General features: G+C 37.9%; 1 protein-coding gene across 1 annotated transcript in view; it reads left to right on the forward strand.

Moving 5' to 3' along the window:
• The window catches only part of KCNQ5 (potassium voltage-gated channel subfamily Q member 5), a gene marked incomplete at its 5' end in the record, with an annotated part of 86,060 nt that overhangs the window by 6,127 nt on the left and 56,326 nt on the right, over positions 1-23,607 (forward strand). Inside the window, one exon of the mRNA XM_026844075.1 lies at positions 9,804-9,930. Coding sequence (XP_026699876.1) covers positions 9,804-9,930 — 127 coding nt within the window. The remainder of the gene's footprint in view (positions 1-9,803; positions 9,931-23,607) is intronic.

Below are 23,607 nucleotides of genomic sequence, written 5' to 3' on the forward strand. Positions count from 1 at the left end.
TGAAGTTATTTAAAAACATATCGGTAGATGTCCCCAAAGCTGTAGTTCTTCTGCCAGAAGGCAGCATTGGCACTCCCAACCAATCAACAAAGCTCTAAAACAAACAAGCACACACTGTAGCTATGAAGAGAGATCAAAGTAATAATAAAAAATATTTCATAACAAAGGAATATGGCACTGCACATAAAACTGTAAAGACATCTATGAAAAAATCTATTGCCAACAGTGCCAAAGATGATAATATACACTTCAAACACTTTAGAGAATAAAGATGTCTTGATACCAGCATAAGTCTATTATTGATATGTTTCTGGGATGGATTACATTTTCAGTAATGTTTTGTCCTTTCTTTTCTTTTATTGTTCTACATTAAGCAGGAATAACCTTTGTAAAGAGAAGAATGAAAAATCACACATTGAATGGAATCATTTTTCCTTTGTAATTAAAAATGCAATATATTATAATTCTACTGGGAAAGCTGGGTTTGATGACTAAAGATGACTAAAACAGCGTTATTATACGTGATCTTCAGTCAGGGCAAAGAAAAATCTCATAGCTGAATCACTTAAAGAAAGTAGGATAACTATGAATGGTTACCTCAAGTGCTACAGCATTCAACAGCAAATGCAGTAGAAGGCAGGGGAGAGTTTCAGAGTTGCTGCCAGAGCATTTCTCAGGCAGACAGAACTACCAACCAGTTACAAGAAATGTCCATTTACTGTGCAATGTTAAGATCACTGGAGTTAACACAAGTCAGTGTCTGCTGGATGAAATTCTATCCATGAAATTATTTTCCATTCCCTCTGAATGAGTGGGTGGTACTGTGCAATGAGGATGGATAGAAATAGAAAACCCATAAGCAGTGTTAAATGTAACACAGCTCATGACCTGGTACAATTTTAACATTAAAACGACAAACCTTTAGTAAGAAAGCCAGTGTTGATTTTCTAAATAGCTACATTATACTCTTTTATATTCTCATCTATTCCTACATGAGCTGTCACTTAGCTTATCTTGTACATGACATTACATGGTATACACAGAAAGTCAGGAGAGAAGATACCACTACTGTGAACAATCAGTTTCTGATTCCCTTTGTTTCCTAACACAGGGAGGACTAGTACTCAAAGGTATAGAGCATACTCTTAAGTGGGAGAGGACCGTCCATAGGAGCCACTTTGTCTAGGAGAACACAGAACCTCTAGGAGGATTTTGAGATTGAGTGGAAAATGGGGAGGATTAGATGTTAGTGATGGGGTGTCAGGATTCAGATTAATATGGATATAATTCTGAGGAGGGAAAAGCACGGCTTTTAGGCTAATCAATGCATTGTGCTAAAGAACCAAACCGGCTGTGCTTGACCTCTTTTACGGACAAAGGAGCAACACTCCTTGCACAACTGCTCTTCCATGACATGTCTTCCTTCTTGTTTTATCAGCTTAAGTGATAAAAAGGTAGCATGGGAAACCATTCCCAGGTCATAAGTGTAACATTTTCCGTAGATGTAGATTTGTAATAGTTTATGCTAGACTCTGCAGTATTGAATTTTATTGGCTTCACACCAGAGTTTGATAAGGATCCAAACTTGTTATATGGAGAGTAAGAGCTACCTCCTTAAAACAGGCAACAGTTTAGATTGCAACAGAAAAAACGGATAGATGTCAAACTCTCTATCAGAAATTCAGACCTGACCCTTGTTAGGAAAATACTGATTTGCCAAATGGAAATGCAAAATATGTCTCAAGTGGAAAGCCAAAGTACATGGTTATAAATAATATGGAAGGAAAAAGTCTACAAAACACTAGATGTCAAAAGGAAAAGGAAGATGAAAAAGACAGACCATCGGTGATATGAAAGCTGTTGGGAAACCTAGAGAACACCCACCACCTGAGTTACACAGAAACTGTAATCCACTCAGTCACTTTGCACAGATGTGACAAAGCAAAGCATGCAAAGACATAGCTTTGTCACATTTCAAAATGTGAACTTTCCTCAAGTGAAGGAAGAAGACTGTTCACAAGATTCAGTTTAAAAATTGCAAAGTCAAGCAAATAATTATCAAAATACAGGCAAATTATAAAATATCTGTAAGTATCCAGAGCAGACATACCTATGAAACAAAAATCCAAAGAGAGTTCAAAATGTAGGTGATGGTAAATACACAAACACTGAAACTAAGTCCTGTCCTGAGGACCGTGAACTCTGGGTAAGCTACAAAGATGAATTAGCAAAATCAGTACTGTCCATTTTAAACTTGTAGGCTTCCACTGAGTGCCTAAGGAAAGTGTGTATGTCATAGACAGGATAGTAACTTTGGTATAAAATCTGAACCAGACAGGAATTGGCTGATTGCACCATATGAAGATATATTACAGGAAATGAATGGCTCACAAAGATATAGGTATATGTTTTTGAGAGGATGTGGAAGGGGTTTGTTCTGTTCTTTTTCCAAGGGACCAAAATTCCATAAACCTTGAAAAAAGATATTAGTAAAAGCTGCAAAAAACTCAGCAAATGGCATAATTTGTGACACACAAGACTTGGTATACTGGTTCTCAGAGTCTAGTTACTGGACTAAAAATAGGGGACCGAGTCAACTTTTTCACTGAACCTAAGGAACTGAAAAAAAAAGTTGTAAAAAAAAGACTTGTTCAAGTAACAGAAATGCTTGGTGACATGACAGAAGTTAGTATCTTCAAGAAACTATCAATAAATGCATAAGCAGGATTTTGGCATTCTGGGTAAAGTGCCTTCCAAGTCCAGTTTGCTAAAAGTTACCAGTTGTCAGAAAACACTTTCTTAAAATTGCTTTCTGAAAATGTTTGGTACTGGAAACATTGCAGTATATCATCCTAAATGCCCATAGGTCTCAGTGGTCAAAACGTACTCGTAGGGAAGCTCTGCTAATGAGCTTTGTGAACTGGGAAACCTCAAGAAGAAATATCTTAAAATAGACACAGCAAATATCATTGGCAGAGTCTCTAGAAATTAACAACTCCAAACATGCTAAGACCCAAGAATAGAAGAATGAATATCTCGTCCCCCTCAGCTATACAGCATGTCAAATGTTATCAGTTAATTCACATACATGTGATCAGCCGTAACAATTAGCCTAAACCCCTTGCATCAATAAAAAATCATCACGGATGCCAGAGCATAAAAAGATTCAGAGTCTGTACTGGCTTTGACACCCATTCTGCATTTCTTTTGGACGCAGCAAAAGCTATCAAATTCTTCACAAATATTTCAAAAGGAAGATTTGGGAGCTGTGTTGCTACAGAGACATGTACTTGAATGTCTGCCTGTAACATGTGACATAAAAACATGACTACAGCAGAAGAAAATGCGTGAAGAGATTACAAAGAAAATGCAAAGGCCTGGGTACAGCTGTACAGGGCTTCATTGCTTTCAATATGTAGATAATTTTAAAACCAAAATTAGACCATTTACTGCTGATATCTCACTACAGAGAAGGAAAATTTGAACATGTACAAAGCAGGACACAAAAATGTTTGGAAAGTAGAAAATTATTCTGTAGTGCAAGTTTTATGCCTATCATTTCCTTTCAGGAATTTTCTCAGAAGTGTATCTGTACCTGACACATAAACAAATTATATGATGCAAAGCAGTGAGTGCAGATGTCTGGAAAACACCGTATTTAAGGGTGATGCTGTATCTCAGGAAGAGCAGGATAGACACACTGGGTGGCAAAGCCAGCATTTCCCACTGCCCCTTTCCCAATTTGAAAAAGGATTTTCAGTGATCACCAGGGTCTTCTGAGAAGAACCGTGTCCACCAGAAGCCAAAAGGAGTTTTGGGATGTGTTTGCCCACACATGCTCTGACACGGTAATTGCAGTAAGTGTGATGGCCAGGAGCACAGCTGCCCAGGGCAGCTGCGTGGCACTCACTCCTGCGGCACCAGCAGATCCTCGGCGGTGGGTCCGTGGCGGTGTGAAGTGGGTCTGCTGATCTGGGGAGGCAGGAGGGTGTCTGTACTTCCTTCATGGATGCTGAGGAAGGTTAGCACAGTGTCAGTGCTAGCAGTTGTGTATTGAGTCTGATATGGTAAATAGTTGTATTTACTCTGTAAGAGATGATTAAAAACGTAATTAAATGACAGGTACGTAATTCTGGTGCCTGCTCGTACTATCAGATTCAAAACTGGTTTTACTTGACCTAAAAAGTCTGGACTTTTTTCTCATGTATTATATAATGAAGCATGACTTGCACGTGCCGTTTCAAGTAATAAACACAAAAAGCTAAAAGGGAGTTTGAGAGCAGAAGTCCTGTATAACGTGGTTAATTAAAACTAAGCATATCACTTGGATTTTAATATTATATCAATAAACTTGTAGCTGTGTATTAGTTTAAAAGGCACAGAACTGATTTCTCAATAATATTCTATTAATGTAGAATCAACATGGGAAATCTTAATCATAATTTGGAAAAGGAAGTATAGTAGAACTATCACATTAATTATAAAACTGATAAATGATAAAAAAGTGCATAAATTTCATTTCATGCTTATTGTGTATTGCACTGGGAGCTGAACTGAAGTCTCCGGTTGTGATTTATATGCCACTAATAGGGTCTATTCTGAGTTATGTTTTCTGATTTATGGCTGCCTCTCCCACTCTTAAACTGCAGTTGGAAAGAATTGAAACATTATTTCTTTAAATGTATGTTTGCACATGTAGATATATTTGTTAGTGTTTAGATCAAAAATCTCCCCTTCTAATGACGAATCAGGAATAACACAAATGTGTTCAAATTATACTACTATTTTAAATTATAAAGCATGCACATATGCATAACTGCTGGTTTTAATCTGGAAACTGGCCACTATGACAGAAGGCCCTAGTCCTACACCAGCTTCTGCATCATACCTATTTAAAGCTCAAACCTTCTTCAGGTTTCTCTGAGACAGACTAGTGTTGTTCTTCCCCTCACATCCTGATAGTATCTGTTTAAAGTGTAGACCCCAACTCTGGTGCTCAGTAGTTTGAAGCAGTAGAGGGCTTTTTTTGCTTGAGAGAAGGGTGCAGAAGCTGAGGTGTTATGTTCTTTCTTTAATTGAATGAGAAAACAATCTCATCCTCTTTGATGATGAATAATAAAGCACTGCTATTTGAATAGTCACCATAAAGAGGTTGTAGCAGCTGGTGACATTCTTAAACCAGTCAGTCATAAATTGAAGGATAAGAAAATGTTTATTCTCCCTCTTTTCCCCCTGATTTGGAAACACTGGACTTCCCTGTTTATGAGTTTTTAGGGAAGAGAGGACACTTCCTGAGCTGTGTCAGACAACATTGCTACTACTGTTCCTGCTGTTATGCTAGTGTAGTGAGGCTGTGCTGGTTTACACCAGGTGAGCATCTGCAGTGCAGCTACACTGCAGAGATGTTGTCTTCAGTAGGGAAACACCTGTGGCCTTATTAAAGCTTATTTCAGGGGATTAATCTGATTTGTTCTAGTCCATTTCCCAGTTTTCTGACAATGTCACTTGTAGACCCAGTTCTGTGAGCTCAAAGCAGGCAGCTCCTTACATCAGTCTGCAGCTCTGTTGTCCTACTTCACTAGCCTTTAGAATACTTAACACAATTTCCACATAAGAAATATAATTAAAATAACAGCAGAACCATTGTCTAGTGGGAGGATTTCTTACATCCAAACCTCAGCTTCTTTACGCATTGCAAAATAACCATCCTAGAAGAATAGCATGGAGTGCTCAACTTTGGTCATTTTCTCATCTCTAAAGTGGCTCTAATTCCCAGATATTACAGTCTACAACCAAGGCACCTGACTTCAGCAGCAGCAAATTATTTTAAATTATAATAAGCAGTTATGTTAATTAAAAGAAAGCTATGATAAAAACAGGGTTTTGCTGTTATAATGTTATGCTTAGGGAAATCCTTATCATCAAAAACTACCTGAGAAGCATGTTAATGTAGAAAATTTCAAAAATCATTACTTGTATCCTAATTAGATAGACAAAAAAGAAAAAAAAAAAGTGCTCATTGTAGGTGGATTGTGCAAAGTATTCTTGATTTAATTAATTATCAACCCTGTTCATTAGAGTCCTCCAGGACCTTTTGTTAAAGAAACCTTGCTCTGGATGACCTTTTATTTTATTTTCCTGTCATTTGTGTGGCCCTCATTGTTCCAGTGGCAGAGCAGCCAAGGCACATGCAGATGTAAAAAACTTCAGGAACACACTAGCACCTGTGTTCCTTATGCTAAAAGCAAATGATTCTTTTAAGCCCATGTGTTTCACCCTTGCTTCTCTTGCATATACATAGTTCCCTATGACAACTGGAGCTACGTATGCAGAAACATTTCAGAATGAAAAGTTCATCAGTCTGGGTGAACTGTGCTTTGAGAAGGAAGAAAGACTTTCTACTGTCCGAATCACCAATGCATCTGCTATATCAGTTACTGTGGGAGGTTAACTGTGAGCTTAAATAGCCAAAAAAATTACAGATTCTGGTAACTGTGGTGCAAGGCCAGATGCAGCTGTGACTGGAAATGGATGACAAGATAGCAGAAAAGGGAGAAATGGCGATGGCCGGGGCATCCCCGCTCTACCTAGGAAGGGAAGGGTTAGGTTTCCAGTAAATCTGAATTTCATCAGTTCAAATGCATCTTTGCTGAATTTTGAAGGAAGCCAGATTTGTCAACAGTGCAGGATTTTCCACCAGTGTAAAAGTTGTTATTCATATCTCATAAGTTATCCAAAATTAATGATGTTCCATCATATTATACGTGGGACAGAGATACTTGGAGTGCATAATTTCTGCAGCAAGCCTACAAATCATATGAGGTCTAATCATTTATTCCATCACATGCCTTTCCAATTATGTTCTGATTTTGTTTCCATTGATTGCTAAAGACCTGAAACCAAGTTATTTAGAAGCTTAGATATATGCTTAATTTTGTAAGAAGCCATTCCAAACAAAATTAAAAAAAAAAAAAAAAAAATCTGATCTTGGTTCAGATTCATCCTTTCAGTCTTTGTCCATAGAAAACCAAGAACCTCCTGACTGTGCAGTTGAATAGGAAAAAATAATGTAATTCCCTGGTCTGCATTAACCTTGACAGAGATTTGACTTCACATTGTGACTGAATTTGAGAAAACATCCTTCTGCTCCCTTTCTCTCACAGAATAGATATATCTCCATGAAATTTGTCTTTGTAGTACATGTATATGCATTTGTATGTGAGAAACAAATGGGATTGCTGCCTCTGACACACAAGTATAGCATCTGGTATGATGACTCTCAAACACGTGCTTTCAGCACACAGAGGCTTTTTCGTCTTTGTATAACTGAGCAAACAAAGCAAATAGTAATTGCTAACGGTAGTCGAGATGATTAATACAAAACTGCATAACACTAATAAGAACCAGAATAGTAAGCTACCAAAAAAAAATTACCTCTTTTTGGCTTCTACCAGCAGTTTTATGATACTAATTTAACTGAATTGAAACTGTAGACTAGTCTTTCCAGATCATTAAGTACTTTCTGCTCTTGCCAGTGCTCTATCAGAGGCCCTACTGGGGTCTAGAGTATGATAGAGGACCCACTCCTGCATGTGTGAATCAACTCCTGTAGACACCTCTGACAATTTCAGCGCACTTAAAAAGCAGGAGTTGATTCTCATGCATCTGTACACGCTGTATGTTTTCCAGGGAAATGACAAACTTTAGTCCAATGAAATGTGTCTAGATTTTAACAAGGAAAATATTTTATTGGAATAAAATAATGTTTCATGCTTTGCTGGCCTACTCTCCTTCTGTAGCTCTTACCCCTGCACCAAAGAAGAAACTTCATCAGGAGAATCAGATGTCAAATGGCCTGGATGTGTGCCATTGACCCCCATAAATTCAGAGACATCTAACAATGTGTAAACCAGATTTGACAATTCGTGATTTAACTAGCACTATAAAAGTGGTAGTTAAATAACTAAAATACATATTCTTCCTTTTTTCCAGTTGGCTTCTTGTCCATTTTATTCTTGGCTTACACAGAATTTCCTACGAGGAAATATACTGCATGGTAGCCAGCTATTAAGAATTGTTACTATATAGAGAGCTTTTTCAGTTTTGCACATAGTCCTTTCTGAAGTTGTACAATAACTCTGTCCATGGAATTAAGTTGAAGTTTCTCGTAGTAGAATGAAAAAAAAAAAAAGAAAACCTTAATCACGCTCATTTTTCCATGTTTTATTTTCTAACAAAAAATATGCCATTTTCTTTTGCTGCATTTTATCGGAGAGATCTCATTCTGCTTTTTTGATTTAGGGATTCAGTATGGGATTACAAAACAGGAAATGACGACAATGAAGAAGGTTCTAAAAAGTCTTCCAATGTGTTGTAGTTACACAAGCTGATGTTTTAGGAAGGAATACTATGTTTTCAAATTGTTCTATGACAGCAAAAGCAAATTAAATTCACAATGTTTCAATGTACTGTCACTAATCATAAGCTAGTAAAGCACCATAACATGACACAATATTAAGAATGCCATTTGTTCAGGTCAATCAATGCCCAAGTTGATATATGTGATATTTATTTACAGCCTTATTGGTTTGTAGAGTTGCTGGATCTCACAGTCTGAAATCATGCAAACTGTTTATTTGGAAAAAGTCAATCAACACTACCCTTGCAAATATTCCTCTATTTAATTCATCTGCAGTGCTTTCTTAACAGTACTACACTAGTCTTCATTGTGAAGAAATAACAAATTAATTGGCTGACAAGGAACAGCTTTCTCTGGGACATGGAAATACATTCAGCTGCCAAATAAAATACAACTTTCATCCTGTTCTTCTTGATGAACTGTTTAAGAAACTCCTTCAAGTACTTTTCTCTTTCTTTTGGTGAACACACAAATTCTTATTTTATCATTTCAAAACTCAAAACTTTATGATAGTATTCCAGAAGAGTATCTAAGTTTATAATTCCATACCAGTGTGTATGTATTGTATTCAGATTTCCTTAAGGTATGGAGCTGAATTGTGTTCCGAGCTCTATTGCTGCAACTCTGTTGACCTCACTGTTGTACTGAAAAATTTCTTCCAATAAAAATTGCATAAACACAGGTTGATGTTGCTATAATGGACAGTCTTAAAGAAGGTTCCAGCATGAAACATAAGCAAGCCAGACAAGCAAGGAGAGATTTTTTTAATGCTTTCATTCACAGGTTGTCCAGGGAAGGTTATGCCTAGTGTGAACATTCATTCACTGTCTTACAAATAATTACATATCCATTGTTTGTAACTACACTTGCATGTATCTTAACCTACTTCTGGGAACAAATCGATTTCTTAAATGCTTCTACATCATCTCAATCACTTCACTTGTATATTGCTACAATAAGAATATATCTACCAAAACATTCAGCCTCCAAACTAAGAACTAATTATATGAATGTGAATATATAACATATTCTTCACTATCGGTCTGAATTACCTGACGTCTGATCCTCAGTATTCAAAGTCACTGAGTATTTTGCTTTGATATGCTTTGTGTATGATTCAGTTCTTCAGTCTTTCATATTTAGTAGGTAACCTTAGCAAATATTTAATTTTATTCACATTAGACTTGGACCATTCACTAGGAAGCCCTGGAGACTATGTTCTGAGTGTAGATGCGTAACCATCCTGGGGAGCAGGATCCCAAGTTTGGCTTGGGATCTTCAGATGCTCAAAGTGTATTGCTAGACTCACACAGTGGTCTTAAGTTTCCTGATGTTTCAGTGTTGGTTATATGTAATACGCATTTTTCTTATTTGCCCTTTCTAGGAATTTGTCATGATTGTTGTCTTTGGTTTGGAATTTATTATTCGTATTTGGTCTGCTGGATGCTGTTGTCGATACCGAGGATGGCAAGGAAGACTGCGCTTTGCAAGGAAACCATTCTGTGTAATAGGTGAGTGTCCCAGCTCTAGTTTATTTTAAGATAAAAATAAACAACCCCCTTCTGTTTTGCTTCTGAATTAAAACTACTGGAATCAGTACAGTAGTTTACAGTAATTGGGTGTAAGTTCAGAATAGCTGTCTGTCAGCTGTCATCTGCCCAAGGCTCCTCTAGATATAAAATCATGAAGTCCCTAAATACCAATCAGTCCATGTTTCTTATGTTCTACAAAAGACATTTTCCTATGCATGTCACACAGCTGGCATGTATACTGGAAGAATGGGGCGTTGGGAGCTGGTCTCACTGAAAATCACCAGAGCTATATGCATTTAAGGGATGTATTACACACCTTGAATGTGCATAGGTACCATGCACATATGTGCATACATTGTGTTCTCCTTACTTAACTTCTGTGATCAGACATGTATACTGCAATAAGTTTGAATACCAACCTATAAACATCTTCTGACAACATTGCTGCTTCCTACATTGCTGATTGCTGCATGACAGTCCAGGTATCTGCTCTGCCAGTGACTGTCATAGGATATAGCATACTTCTTTTACAACTGTTTCAAGAGACAATTCCTCCCCTTCTTTGCTCTAGAAATTTTCTGTGAGAATGGTGAATAGGCCCACAACTAGTCAAAACCCTATTTTGAAAAAAAAAAAATCTGCAGGAAAACAGTTTCCCAGTAAAGGTAGAAATCAAGAATGGCTAACCAAATTAATATGATAATTTCTTATTTTTCTATTGGTTTGGAGCAAATGCATTTTACAGAACATCTGTGGAACTTCAGGATATCAACAACCCAACTTCTCTCTCAACTTTCTTCTTCTCTCCAGCCTTTAATTTCATCTGCCTGTATCTTAAATTAAAGAGTTACGCAGTGTCCTGTGGCATAGCAGACGGGTGCCCTGGTTTGGGCTAATATGTGAAGCAAGCTTTTGCCTTCTGCCTCATTCCCTGGTAAATCCACACCTTCTGCCACTGAGGAATTTATGCAATGAAGAAAGGGTCTTTAGCAAGAAGTGCATAAGTAGGTGGAAAGGCATCACAGACTGTCTCCTCCTTGGAAAGAATCACCCCATCTAGGCTATTTTATGACACTGTGGGAGAGGAGAAAGTATCAGGATTTGCACTTGTTTGTTCAGGCAGCAGAGGAGGTGGCTAGGTACCTTACCCAACCCACCTGGCACCAGGTCACATGCTTGCCCCAGAGTTCCCATCGAGTTGAAAGTGGAAAGAAAATTCAGAAATCTTCCCAGCCTTTACCAGCCATCTGTCAAGGGAAAGCTAGAAATTCAGACATTCACTCTCCCTGGCATCAACAAACACAGCTGCCCTCCTTAACCAGAAATACCATTATTCCAAGATTTTGTAGTGCACCTGAAACTTAGGAGTCAGGTTTTGTCAGCACACAATCATAAGAAAGCACCAGAGTATTAATTTAGCAAAATTAACCTACTTCAGCCATTTAGAATTTACTAGAAACATATAAACCTTTAAAGAATTTGAACTTACTAGAAGCATTTGACATCTCCGAGTGGTTTGCTGCTCTTCTAAATGCCATTGTGTGGAAACACTAGCAGTTTGTCCAGTTCACCTTTTGTTTCTCCTCCCTTTCCTGTCTCCATTCAACTGGCAAGTTTTCTGACAGTGATTAACTTCATTCTGATGTGTTAATTCCCAGCAAAAGTGAATGGAGGTGTTCTTCCTTGTCCAAAACTCTGCATGTTATTATGGGGTGAGGATGTAGATCTTCCCCCTTTCCTTTAAACAGCTCATAGCTACCCTCCTACTGTTTGTGAAATAGTTTAGGAAGGTCTCCTGACACAAGCCTTGGTGAGTGTTGGGGTTTACTTCACTTGATTGTGGCTTTTCCTCCTTTCATTGGAGTTCACCTGCTCTTTTTGTTGCACCTGTGTTCATGTAGGCAATCTCTAGCCTTAAATGTATTTTCTCTGTCCCCATTGCAACTCCATCATTTGCTAGCCAATTAATTAGTAGCCAACTGTCTTTTCTTATGGATGTCTTTCTATGCTAGTTCTTGCTATGCTGGTTTACTGGATGAAAAGGGAACTTTGTTCTGCAGCTACTAGTATAGCTTCTGGGAACTAAACCAGTAGCTTGAGTTTCTTGCCATTAATTATTCTGTCTCTCTCTTCTCTGGACTGATTTTCATCCATTTCTAGACTTTAGCATTCCTGAAGGGAGTTTCTGTTGCTCAGCATCTCTTCAGATTTGATCTTTTGAGGAATAACCTTTACCAAGTCATCTTGCATCTCTTGTTGCATAAAGTAACTATTTGCCTGAGACTTTGGCTTTGCAGTCATGGCAAAGTGTGCCCTAGCAGGAAAGGCCAACAAGCAGTATTAGCTAGAGCACCATCAGTAGATGAAGACACGTGATACATCCCTTTCCTGGGCACTCATTAGATCACATCTAAAATACTGTACCTCATTTTCCCCTTCCAACAGCATACATGAAAGATGTCAGTAAACTGGAGTAAGCTCAGTGAAGGCCACCAAGATGATCAGTGCTGGAGCAGTTGCCCTGTGAGAATAGGCTGAGGGACCTGCTTTTGTTCAGCCTGGAGAAAGGATGGCTTCAGGGGAAACTCAGTGAACTCAGTGCTATAGTCTCCTTAAAAGCACATGGTCAGTTTTGGCCTATTATTTTTCATGTATTTGTTTAATTATTTACTTAGTTGTCCATTCAGTTATTCTTTCTTCTTATTGTTACAGTGGAAATAATATTTTAGAAGTCTTAGACTGTTTATTATTAATTAAATTGACTATATATCTCCAGCAAATCTGTTCTCTGTTTATTTTTGTGATCAAACACAAATCACATAGGGGAATGGCTTAAGAGCTAGTAATAATAAATTTGAGGATTGCCTGAAGCGTCACATTCACACAGCCTTTATTTTTTCCCTAATAACCAGAAAAATTTTATTCGGGACAAAATCACTGTGCTTACATTAGTGTGTCTACAATGTCACTACCCTGACAAATTAGTTCATCAAGCATTGCTGTATGCTACCAGTTTAGTAATGATATCTATAAAATTATTTGACAGTTTTGTACCCTTGTTTAGTTCTGTAAAAATGAGAATATTGTAGTTTTATATTTTGTTCCATGCCAAGAGTTACCTTCCATCCCTCATTTTCTCTGCTTGTATATGAGCTTGTGTATGTAATGTAAAGGGCATACCAACATACCCTCCCATGTACTTAATGTACTTAAAGATGTACTTACTTCTGCAAATCCTAAACTTCCCAGGCATATCAGTTTGAAGCTTGGCTGTTAGCACTGCAGAGCAATGTTGCTGTGTTATACTGTGCAGAAGAGCAGCAACCCAGGCACCGCATGGATCCTAACTGCTGTTTCTGGGGGCCAGAGACACCAATGCTCAGAGGGAACCCTGTGTTGTGCCTGTGCCTTGGGAGAAGCTGTGCTCTGTGAAGATCCTCAAAATAAAAGAGGACATGTCTGATAATAAGGAAGAAAGTATGGCGTCCCCTCCCTGTCAAACTATTCAGGGACACTGAAATAAATTAAGAATACATTGTCCTTTCTCTGGCAATGGGCTCCTAGATGGTTGCATATGACCTGACAAAATTAAACTTCTGGTCACTGTCCTGTGCATATGAGAGGTTTTACCGTCACAAGGAAATCTCAGGCTGTGAGGGTGGCTCCCATGCAGTGGCACGTAATAAAAATAATGAGGAATAATAAATAACAAGCTGTGGGTCAGAAGAGTAAGATCCTGCCAGTCTCACATGCATGTCTGAAGTCTGCTAGGCCTTCAGAGGAACTTCTTTCTCTCCACTGACTCTGTAGGAGACTTTAGGATGTGAGGAAGCCCAGCAAAGGCAAGAGCAGATGAGCACACTTCTCTTTGAATGCTGGAAGCAGTGAATTTTAGTGCCTAAACTTTATGCGACTTATAGATTTAAATTGGGGTTTGAAACTCCGATTTCAGAATTTTTTCAACTTAAATTTGAGCCCACTTCTAGTAATATAACATTTTTTCAGTGCAACTACATTTCCTGGTGGTCCAGCCCAGTGAAAGATTTCATGTATTTCAGTTAGTCCATTAGCAGTTTCCCCACAGCTGCTTCTATTTTACCTCTAGTCAAGCTACAGCATGATGGAAATGTCACAAGTTCAAATTCTGTTGAGGCTGCAGAATGAACAAATTCCCAACAGGAAGCTTAAGTCCATTATCTGTAATCAGGCTCTTGAACTTCATGGCTGGCAAACCTCTTTTCAGAGCATTAAGTGATAGCAGCAGCTGTTGCATATTACTGGATCTATTTTTCATTAATTAGAGTGGTAATGAACGATCATATGGCACTTTTGTCAAACTTTATAAGCAAATCTGTATCTAGTGTGTTACAAGATCCGCTAAACCTTTAATTTTAATTAATTCAATATATTTATGTAATGAGATGCTGTGTGTCTGTCACCTTGGTATTTAGACACATTATATAGGCTAAATAGAGACAGATAGTAAATCTGCTGCTCATGATAAACAATATAAACAGCCCCTTTCCAGTATAATTTGAACTCTAAATAACCCAGCAATGGTCTGTAATTAAGTATATCCTTGACCAAGGAAACACATTTCACATCACATCTCATTATAAATCCCAACAAGACCAAGTTCCAACAGGAGCAAATTCCATGCTGGGGGACTGATATAACTCAGTACCTGCACTAAAATGTTTAGCGATTCCTAATTCAATTCACTTTTGTTACAAAAGTGTCCTAAAGTCAAATGTCGCTGTCAAATGATTCAGAAATAAAGAGGTTCTCTGTCCATACTCACCCAGGATCTGTAAATGATTTATGAAGTCTTTCAAATTACTGATATTCTCATATTTTAATCTCAGAATATATATTGTAGTATAATTATAATAACTTACTCTTATTAAATACTATATATACTGAAATATTATATATTATAAATGTATATTATAGAACTTTCAGTGCTGCTTATGAGCCACAAGGTTTCAGTGACTTGGAAATGTACAGTAAGAAGGAGGTAAGGAACTGACAGTCCAAGAAGCAGTCAACATTTTCTGGTTTTAGAATTTGTATGTTCAGTTTCACTCACATTTTTTAGGGACTGGCTTTAAACTTATTGCTACTGAAAATGCCCAGTATGTGAAGATTCTTATAGAAATAGCTTCCTTTTCACTACCTGTCTTTATTCAATTGGAGATGTTCACATCCTGCCTTGCTACACTGAATCCCCATCATATCCACAGACAGGCTTGTGCCAAATTCACTTATCTGCCTACCTCAGCATACGGAGTCTCAAAAGCAGTAAAATAGTTGATTTGTTTTTCAAAATTTATCATTCCTGCCATCTAAAAAAAAATTATATTTTTAATGAAGTGAATAACATGTCAGACCCTAATTGACATGCAAGGAAATACTCAGCTTTCTTGGCTTCTTTCCAGATGTTGTGCTGCAGATCACCTGCTTTGGTGTGCAACATTCCTTGTACCTCCCATCTCAGATAATTATCAACTCTTTCCTGTAGCTCCTCTGTGAGAGGAATTGCTGCTTCAGTGGCTGTGCACGTTTTGCTTTTGCAGCAGCAAATTATGCTCTCCAGGCAGAAATCTGAATTGTTTAGGAACATTTCCATATTGGTCCAAAATAGCATCCTATTAGACTAGCTGTTTGCTATTTTAGACTTCTGCAACTGTCCATTACTCTATCCTTGGCATATGTGCAGCCTCTCATGAGACTGTGATATCCCTATCTTGTGGTACTGTTTTATTTAAAAAGTCACTTTCAATGTGTATTCTATTTTACTAACATGCCTGTACTTACTTATGGTTGCATGCTAACATAAATTTCAATGTTAATGCCTTGGTGTGGTACATTAGACAACTGTCAGTCTGACTATTTGAGCCATGATTAACTACTCTTGCAGGTGTTAGTCAGTCAAATCATGCTTTCTCTTGTGTTGTCCCAGCCTCACCCCTGTCATCCCAAATGAAGAATTTGAAGAGGTCTAAGTGGAGTTATTGGCTTGGCATATACTGCAGGAATCTTTCTAGAATGGTTTGAAAATGGTGTGCAACTAGGGGAAACATAGTGAGAAATTTTAGAATAGAATAGAATAGAATATAATAGAATAGAATAGAATAGAATAGAATAGAATGGAATGGAATGGAATGGAATGGAATGGAATGGAATAGAATAGAATAGAATAGAATAGAATAGAATAGAATAGAATAGAATAGAATAGAATAGAATAGAATAGAATAGAATTCATCTAGTCCAACTGCCCAACCACTTCAGAGCTCACCAAAAGTTAAAGCATGTTGTTAAGGGCATTGTCCAAATGCTTCTGAAACACTGACAGACTTGGGGCATCAACCACCTCTCTAGAAAGTCTGTGCCAGTGTTTGACCACCCTCTTGGTAAAGAAATGTTTCCTAATGTCCAGTCTCTAGGGTGATCTACCTGATCACCCTGGGTATTGTTGACAACTACCTCATTCATTTTTTTTTTCTGTAATAATTACAGTTTTACTGATCCTTGTCCACAGATCACTTTGTTCCTTTTACATTCACCCTGCAGCATATAGCAGGCAACATGATGCTGTCTTATATCTGCAGTATGTCTCTCCATCTCTTTGGTGCTTTTAGTTTATAATTATTACTCTTATACCTGTTGAATGTTGTGACTTTATTGCTTCCTTTGCTGAAGACTGGTTTACTTCTGTTCAGGTCATCTGCATGTGAGTGAGGTCTCCAGAAAAAGGGTCATAGGTACAGTCAGTTAAAAACAGCTGTTTCATTTTGCTTGACTGTATCATCATTTAGAAACATAGGTGTTCTGAGTTGCTTTAAAGATAGTGTTTATTTCTTCAAATGCAGTTTTTTGCTATCTGCTCAGCTTTAATTTGTTAGCTGGCAATGCAGAGTTTAAAACACAAGCTTTGCCCACTGTTACATTCAGTATAGTCAAATAGATTGCCAGGTGTCTTCATCCAGCCTTGCAACTATTGTATTAGTGATCACAAAGCTTGAAAAAGTTCCATTTCCACAGATGTCTCCATTCTTTTGCATCCATTCAGAGAACTGCATGTTGCCACCAGCACAGCTGAAGTGGCTGATGGACGAGTAGTCCAGTGGGAATTGTGGGAAATCTCTATTTTTACTATCATGCCTCAAATGGTTACACTCCAACTGTTACATTAGAGAAAGACTTGTGTACAAGAAAGTACAGGTTTTATTAATTCCTTCTTTTTACAGCTGCTGTGTTAAATACAGCAATTAGAAAGGATTTGACAATGTAACAATATTATTACACGTGTAACGGAGTTACAGTGTTTATATCTGAAGTTTAATATGGCTAAGTAGAAATATTTGCATATTTCTAGGTGGGCAATTGGGCATGTTCTGCAAATTTTAATTTCCTCCCTTCCTTTCCCGCAGTTAGCACTCTAAGCACCAGGCTTCCATCATCTGTAGTCTCCTCTTGAAGAAAAATAACTTTTTTTTACGTTTAAACTTGTACTAGTAACTCTCAAATGTGAGGATCTGACCTTTCCGCTGATAGATGATATCACTGTCAATAACAGATCTAAGGAAGGCGTCCACCAGATCAATTTTGCATCAACCTATGTAAGCTCCAGAATGGTGTAAATGCTTATCTGAGTCTGGACTAAACTGTCCCTGCCACAGAAAGAGCCAGCTTCAGCCATGTGCTGCCACCTTTGTGCCACCCAGCCCAGGTGCCCCAACACATGTATGCAACCATCTTGGGACCAGCCAAGGCAAAGGCAGGTCCCCTTCGGCCCCGGGGCTCCCCTGTGTCAGCCCAGCCTGCTCATGAGACCCTCACCTTAGGGACTGCTTCATTTCAGTTGAAAATGTCACAGGCAAAGTGGAGAGGTTGTCACACAGAATGGCATCATCTCCTGTATTTAAGATCTCATTTTGGGATTGCCTCCTGTTGGGTTTGTGAGAGTGCTACCAGATTATGAGTTTTTTTTTCCCTCTGGGATAAGCACTGAAAAGACCTACTATTTCTTTCTTCACATCTCCCACACGAGAAAGTCTCAAGGGTGGCTGCAAGGTACCCCACACTACTATTCTCCAAAACATAAAAATATTCTTGCTGACACAGTAGTCCCTCTTTGGCTATCCACCCACAAACTGCAGGTGGGATAGCAGCTGAGGGTGAAGAACGGCTGGAGATCTCTGGTTCTGTATCATCTGAGTAAACTATATTTACAGAAACAGAGGAATCCCAGGAGGCACTCACACTGACTGTGCAGACATTCAAAATAGTTGCGTAGGTTAGGAATGCAAGTTCTGGTTTTAGGCAGCAGGGAGAGGTAGATGCCTCCAGAGGATGGCTCAGAAAACTTAAGGTAGGATCATCTCTTTCAGACAACACTGAGGGACCCATGTTCTGCCTTCAACCCCTGCACTAGATAACTCAGCTAGATACTGGATACCTCCTGTTTCCCCCACCCCATGAATTTGAGAGCAGATTATTAATACTGTCTCTTCCATCTCCACCTACAAACACACATTTTCTCTTCCTCAGAGACATGCTTTTCTCTCCCCTGCTCTTTTCAGCATCTTTACTGAAGTTTTTACCTGTCCACTTTCACCCTCACATCCTGGATTTTTCTGTTCCCACGTTTTTTTGGCCTTTCCACTCTCATACCATTCCATCACTTTCACTTTATGCACCTGGGAATGTGTTAGATGGACACTTCCAGACACCCTGCCTGCCTGCCCCTCCCTGAGTTTTAGACTATGATTGAAAAGGCCATCAAAGTGCAGGCTCCTGCCTATACATTCCTACCTGTGTGGTTAAAAGGACCCAACACAGATAGCATTGCTTCCCCCGCTGGGCTGGATCATGTAGGAGCCTCATTTGGTGACTTTCTACATACCTCTAAAAAAGGTGTTAATACCTATAGCCCAAATAGCTAATTACACGATATTTTTGTTCGGACACTGGTTAATCAGTGACTGACTCATACAGGAATTTGGATCCCCTGAAAAATCTAATTTCAGAAATTCAGGGAGAATCATCCAATCTTGTCTTCAGTTTTCCCTGGTTATCCTTTTATATCCTGTGGCAATGAATTTTACAAGTTAAATGCATGTTGTATTTCTTTTTATCAGATTTAAATTGTCTTTTGATGTCACTTTTATAAGAAAGGGTAAATAGGAGGCATCCAATATATATCTTCTTATCTTCTGCTGGTTTGCATACCTCTATCTGCCATCTCATATTTGTCTTCTGACTAACCACTCCTAAATTATTCAGCCCTTTCTCCATACACAAGTCTTGCCATGCCTGTAGTTATTTTGGGTTTTTTCTTGCTGATAACTTTGTGGTTTTCTTGCAGTCCAATCTAATGAGCCTCTTTATTCATCAGGGGTGTGTGTGTGTGTGGCTATCCCTCCTGCTGCCTTTCCCTCCAGAAATCTGCAGGGTTTTTTTCTCTTCATAACAACAACCTTTTTCACTAAGGTCTACTATCATCCAGGAAAAAGTCTCAGACATAGTAAAGTGACTATCAAACCTTCTTTTCCCAGGGCTTGTAAGGCAGAAACAGTTACTGGGCAGAATAAATAAAGATTTATGGGAAGGATCTGTGTGTGTTACTCGTGGTTTGTGTCTTTGGTTGGACACAAATTGGGTTGGTGAACACTGGGTCAAAGATACAGTTTAAATGTATTTCTGTCAGCTTTCTTAAAGCCAAATAAAACTCCTACTGAATAAATAGTGCTTTATTCCTTCTGGCAGGGACATATTCATAATGTTAAATATCAATTATTGGAAGAGGCTAATAAAGTATAAATCCATGAAAGGCTTGCAATTGAACTTAATCTTAGTTTGCAAGAGGCCCTTAGATTTTTAAGATTTATTGAGCCAGCTGTTAATAATATAAAGATGTTTGCTGAGGACTTATTCAGTCCACACAGAGTGTGTACTCTACAGGGCCATGAACTTTAATTGCTAACAGTACAAGGACAGGTGAAATGTTCCCGTTAATGTTGTTATTGTTATCCAGACTGAGTAAAAAATGGTAACCATAACTACAATTTAAAATTCAGTATTTATTGACCTATTTGATTCTCAGCCCACAGAGAAATATTTTGCTATCTATAACAGAAAGTAAAATGACGTTATTTTGATATATTTGTCATCATGGCCTGCAAGCACAGTACTTTTACACAGAAACAGTGTACCTATACTTTTAGTACATTGGTGTAGTAATGAGTAACATCAGTTGATCCATTCTTGGGGATGGAATTAGGATATCATTATAAACCTTGATTAAAAAATGACAAAATAAAAATCTGACCCATTTTCCTCACTCTTTCATAAGGGAATATGTAGTTTTCATACAAGGGATTTCATAAGGGAATATGTAGTTTTCAACATCTAAAAATTACCCAGTACTGACACTTTGAAAATATTTCTTGTTTTTCTCTTTCAAAAATTGTTTAACTTACTGAGTCCGAATTTGTTGTATTTGATTAGCTTTACTAACAAGTGTCTTTGACTTGTTCCCAGTTTTGTTTAATTTTGTTTGGGGGCAACATACAATTGCATTGTATGGTAAAGAGATTTACTTAAGGTGTAGTGAAAGCATCCTAAGGTGCCGATGAAGAAAGGGGGTTACTGGTGCTTCTTGAAGACTTCACAGATAGAGGAAACAGAATAGTTCTCCTTGACACAGAAAGACTATACTGCTCCTTTCTGTGGTTGAGGCAAGAAATCTTAATAATTTTTCATTAGGACAAGCTGAAGAAATATGCTAAATAAGCATGGGACCAGCTTAAAAACAAATGTTTAGCAGAAGGGTGTGCAAATTCAGTTTTAAGTGACAGGTTCAGTTTAGGTTCCCCTGGACCACTTTGCTTGCTGTGTGTGTATGTGTGTGCTGAGGGTCAGTGGCAGGGATTAGCATACTTATTCATCCTGTTTGATGTGCCACAGAGAAGTAAGCTGAGCTGCCACCATATCACATTTCGCCTGTTATTGCCAACCTCAGCCAAGCAGACACTCTCACCCCAGCTCATGTACACGCTGGGCTGAGACCCACGCTGGGGTGCAGGGGTACCTCCAGGTGCCAGGATGAGATCCCACACATCTTGAGCCTGGCCTGAGGCTCAACGTTCTCTGCCCTCGCATGGACAGGCTCTCCAGTGACATGCCATGGGGTACAGCCCCCTTTGCACACAGCTGCTCTGCAGAACTGACCTTGTGGTCTCTGGGGGCTCTCATCAAATCTGGAGTTTCAGCTACAGGACACGGTGCTGCAGCTAATCCTCACAGTGTTTGCAGTTATAAAACCTTTGAACTGATCTCCTAAATCATGCTTGCAGTTTAATGCAGAGTTTATTTTCCATGGCACTGAAAATACATGAAACGTAACCTATTTTATATTATATTTTGTTGTGGTTTAACACCAGCTGGCAACTAAGCACCACACAAGTAGTGCTTTTATAATATAAATACATATGTATTTTATATTCTATATTATTTCATTATTATATATTATATAGGTTTTATATATCATGTAAATAATACTACATATCCTTTTATATGTATGTTTTTAATTTTAATGTAATTTATCTTAATTTTAATTCCTAACATTTTCTCTATGCCAGAAAAGATAGCTTTACATGTTGGAGAGTTGCTTTTCTAAATAGACCCACTTTGGCTATATAAAATTAACATGTATCCTAGAAAGAAGATGTCTATATTTCCAGGAGGTCACACTCATTTCATACTAAAACATTTTGCTTACTCAGATGATTTCAATACATTGCAAATGAAAACTATAGACAGACAGAAGGATTCAAGATAGTTCATCTCTTTTGATCTCTTCACTGGAGTATTGTTCAGCTGATGAGTAAGAAAAATCCAAGTTTCTACGCACAGATCAGTTTTAGTGGACTCCTTAGAACTGAAGTCAGTGACTAATGTAGCCTTTTTCCACTGTTAGAAGAAAAAAACGTCAATAGCATAGAAGTAGTAACCTCTGGATTTTCCACTTCAGTGCGTAGATAGTATTACACATCTTTTATAACTTCTTGTGCCACTGCCATACGTCCCTATCTTTCTGTTTTTCAGCAGCAATAAAAGTCAATTTTCACACTCCTCTGTGTTTATCTCTGAATTATCTTGATACACAAAACTATTTCACTTTCCTACTTCTAAAAATACAAAGTTGTTTTGCATCTTGAAAAAAGATTAAAGAAGGAAGTGAAATCTCCAGCTTGTTTTGCCTGTAATGACAATTAAGATGGTTTCCATCCAGAGGGTGTTATATATTTGAAAACACAAAGACCTTTTGGCTGGAGTGACAACAACATCTGCAAAAATCAAACAGCGTCATCCATCCCAAGAATTTCCTGAAGATATCCTGCCAATTACTTTTACTAGTAGGTGATGATTAATCATAACCTGTCTGGCATCTGAGCAGAGAGATGCGATCCCTGATCAGAAAAAAAAGCTATATTCAGACATAGCTGAAAGCAAATTTTGCCAGGACTCAAGATGCTGAGCACATATTTTTAGTATATATTTTTAGTATATGCAAAACTCAGATTATCTCATACTGCTTAGGGTTTTTTGTTGTTGATCGTGGTGTTTAAGCTTTTTTTCTCTGTGTAATTGAGGCCTCATTACTGTAAATCTGCTCAGCTTTTTGTGGGCGGTGCAGAATTTAGCTTCCTGCCTCTCCCAAATTACGCTAGAGATGTTCAGGTGATATAATTCAATGGATGACATTAAACTGTTGGGGTTTTTTTATAGGCAGAGAATAATGCTTGAGCATATCATATTTCAGAGAGTCAATTCAGGTGACCTCAAAAGACCGTATGTCTCCAGAGTGGCCTCTAAAAATCCAGTTTTCAGATATTGACGATATTGCACATACTGAGTTGTATTTTATCAATAAACAGTTCTGCTTCTTCCAATGGGATAATTTACAAAATATTATAACATTCAGCATCTTTCTAAATATCGTAATACTGATCATCTCTCTGTTCAGAAATGTTTAATCCTTTCAAAAATATTGAGTTAAGATTCTGGGTATTTTAAAGATAAAAGCATTGAAAATTCTTGGTTTCTGGCGCAAATACTTCTACGAGGTCACTGGAAGTTCAGCCCATATTAGACCAAATTTTTCTGCCATAACTATGTGAAATATCCCACTGATTTCATAGCAAGGGGACTATTCATAAGCAAAGGAACTGCCACCTGGTAAAAACATTACAATTTGCCTCTTTTCAAATTAACTGTTGCAGCATACTCTAATCATGATTTTTATTCTTTATTCTTTACCCTCTTGAACTGCTAAAGGGAAGTGTTTAATCCCTTGTTTGAGGCTAAAAGCATTTTTGCAGCCAGTTATGATGAAATGACCTTTTCCATTCTATGACTTTTCTCAACAAGTGCTCAAGGAATAATGATACAATTATTTCCCTCTCTGAGTACCCCTCTATTAGGGTATTCAGAAGCCTTAAACTCCATGAATGTCTTTTTCTTTTCTCTTTTTTTTTTTTTTTTTTTTTTTTTTTTTTTTTTTTTTCTTTTTAGTTAGTCCACAGGAGCATAAAATTTGCCAATACCAAATATGTTACCAGGCTGTGCAAAATGGCTGCTGTTCCTATA

The sequence above is a fragment of the Athene cunicularia genome, assembly GCF_003259725.1.
Source record: "Athene cunicularia isolate RWA chromosome 3 unlocalized genomic scaffold, athCun1 chr3_part1, whole genome shotgun sequence".
Lineage (NCBI taxonomy): Eukaryota > Metazoa > Chordata > Aves > Strigiformes > Strigidae > Athene > Athene cunicularia.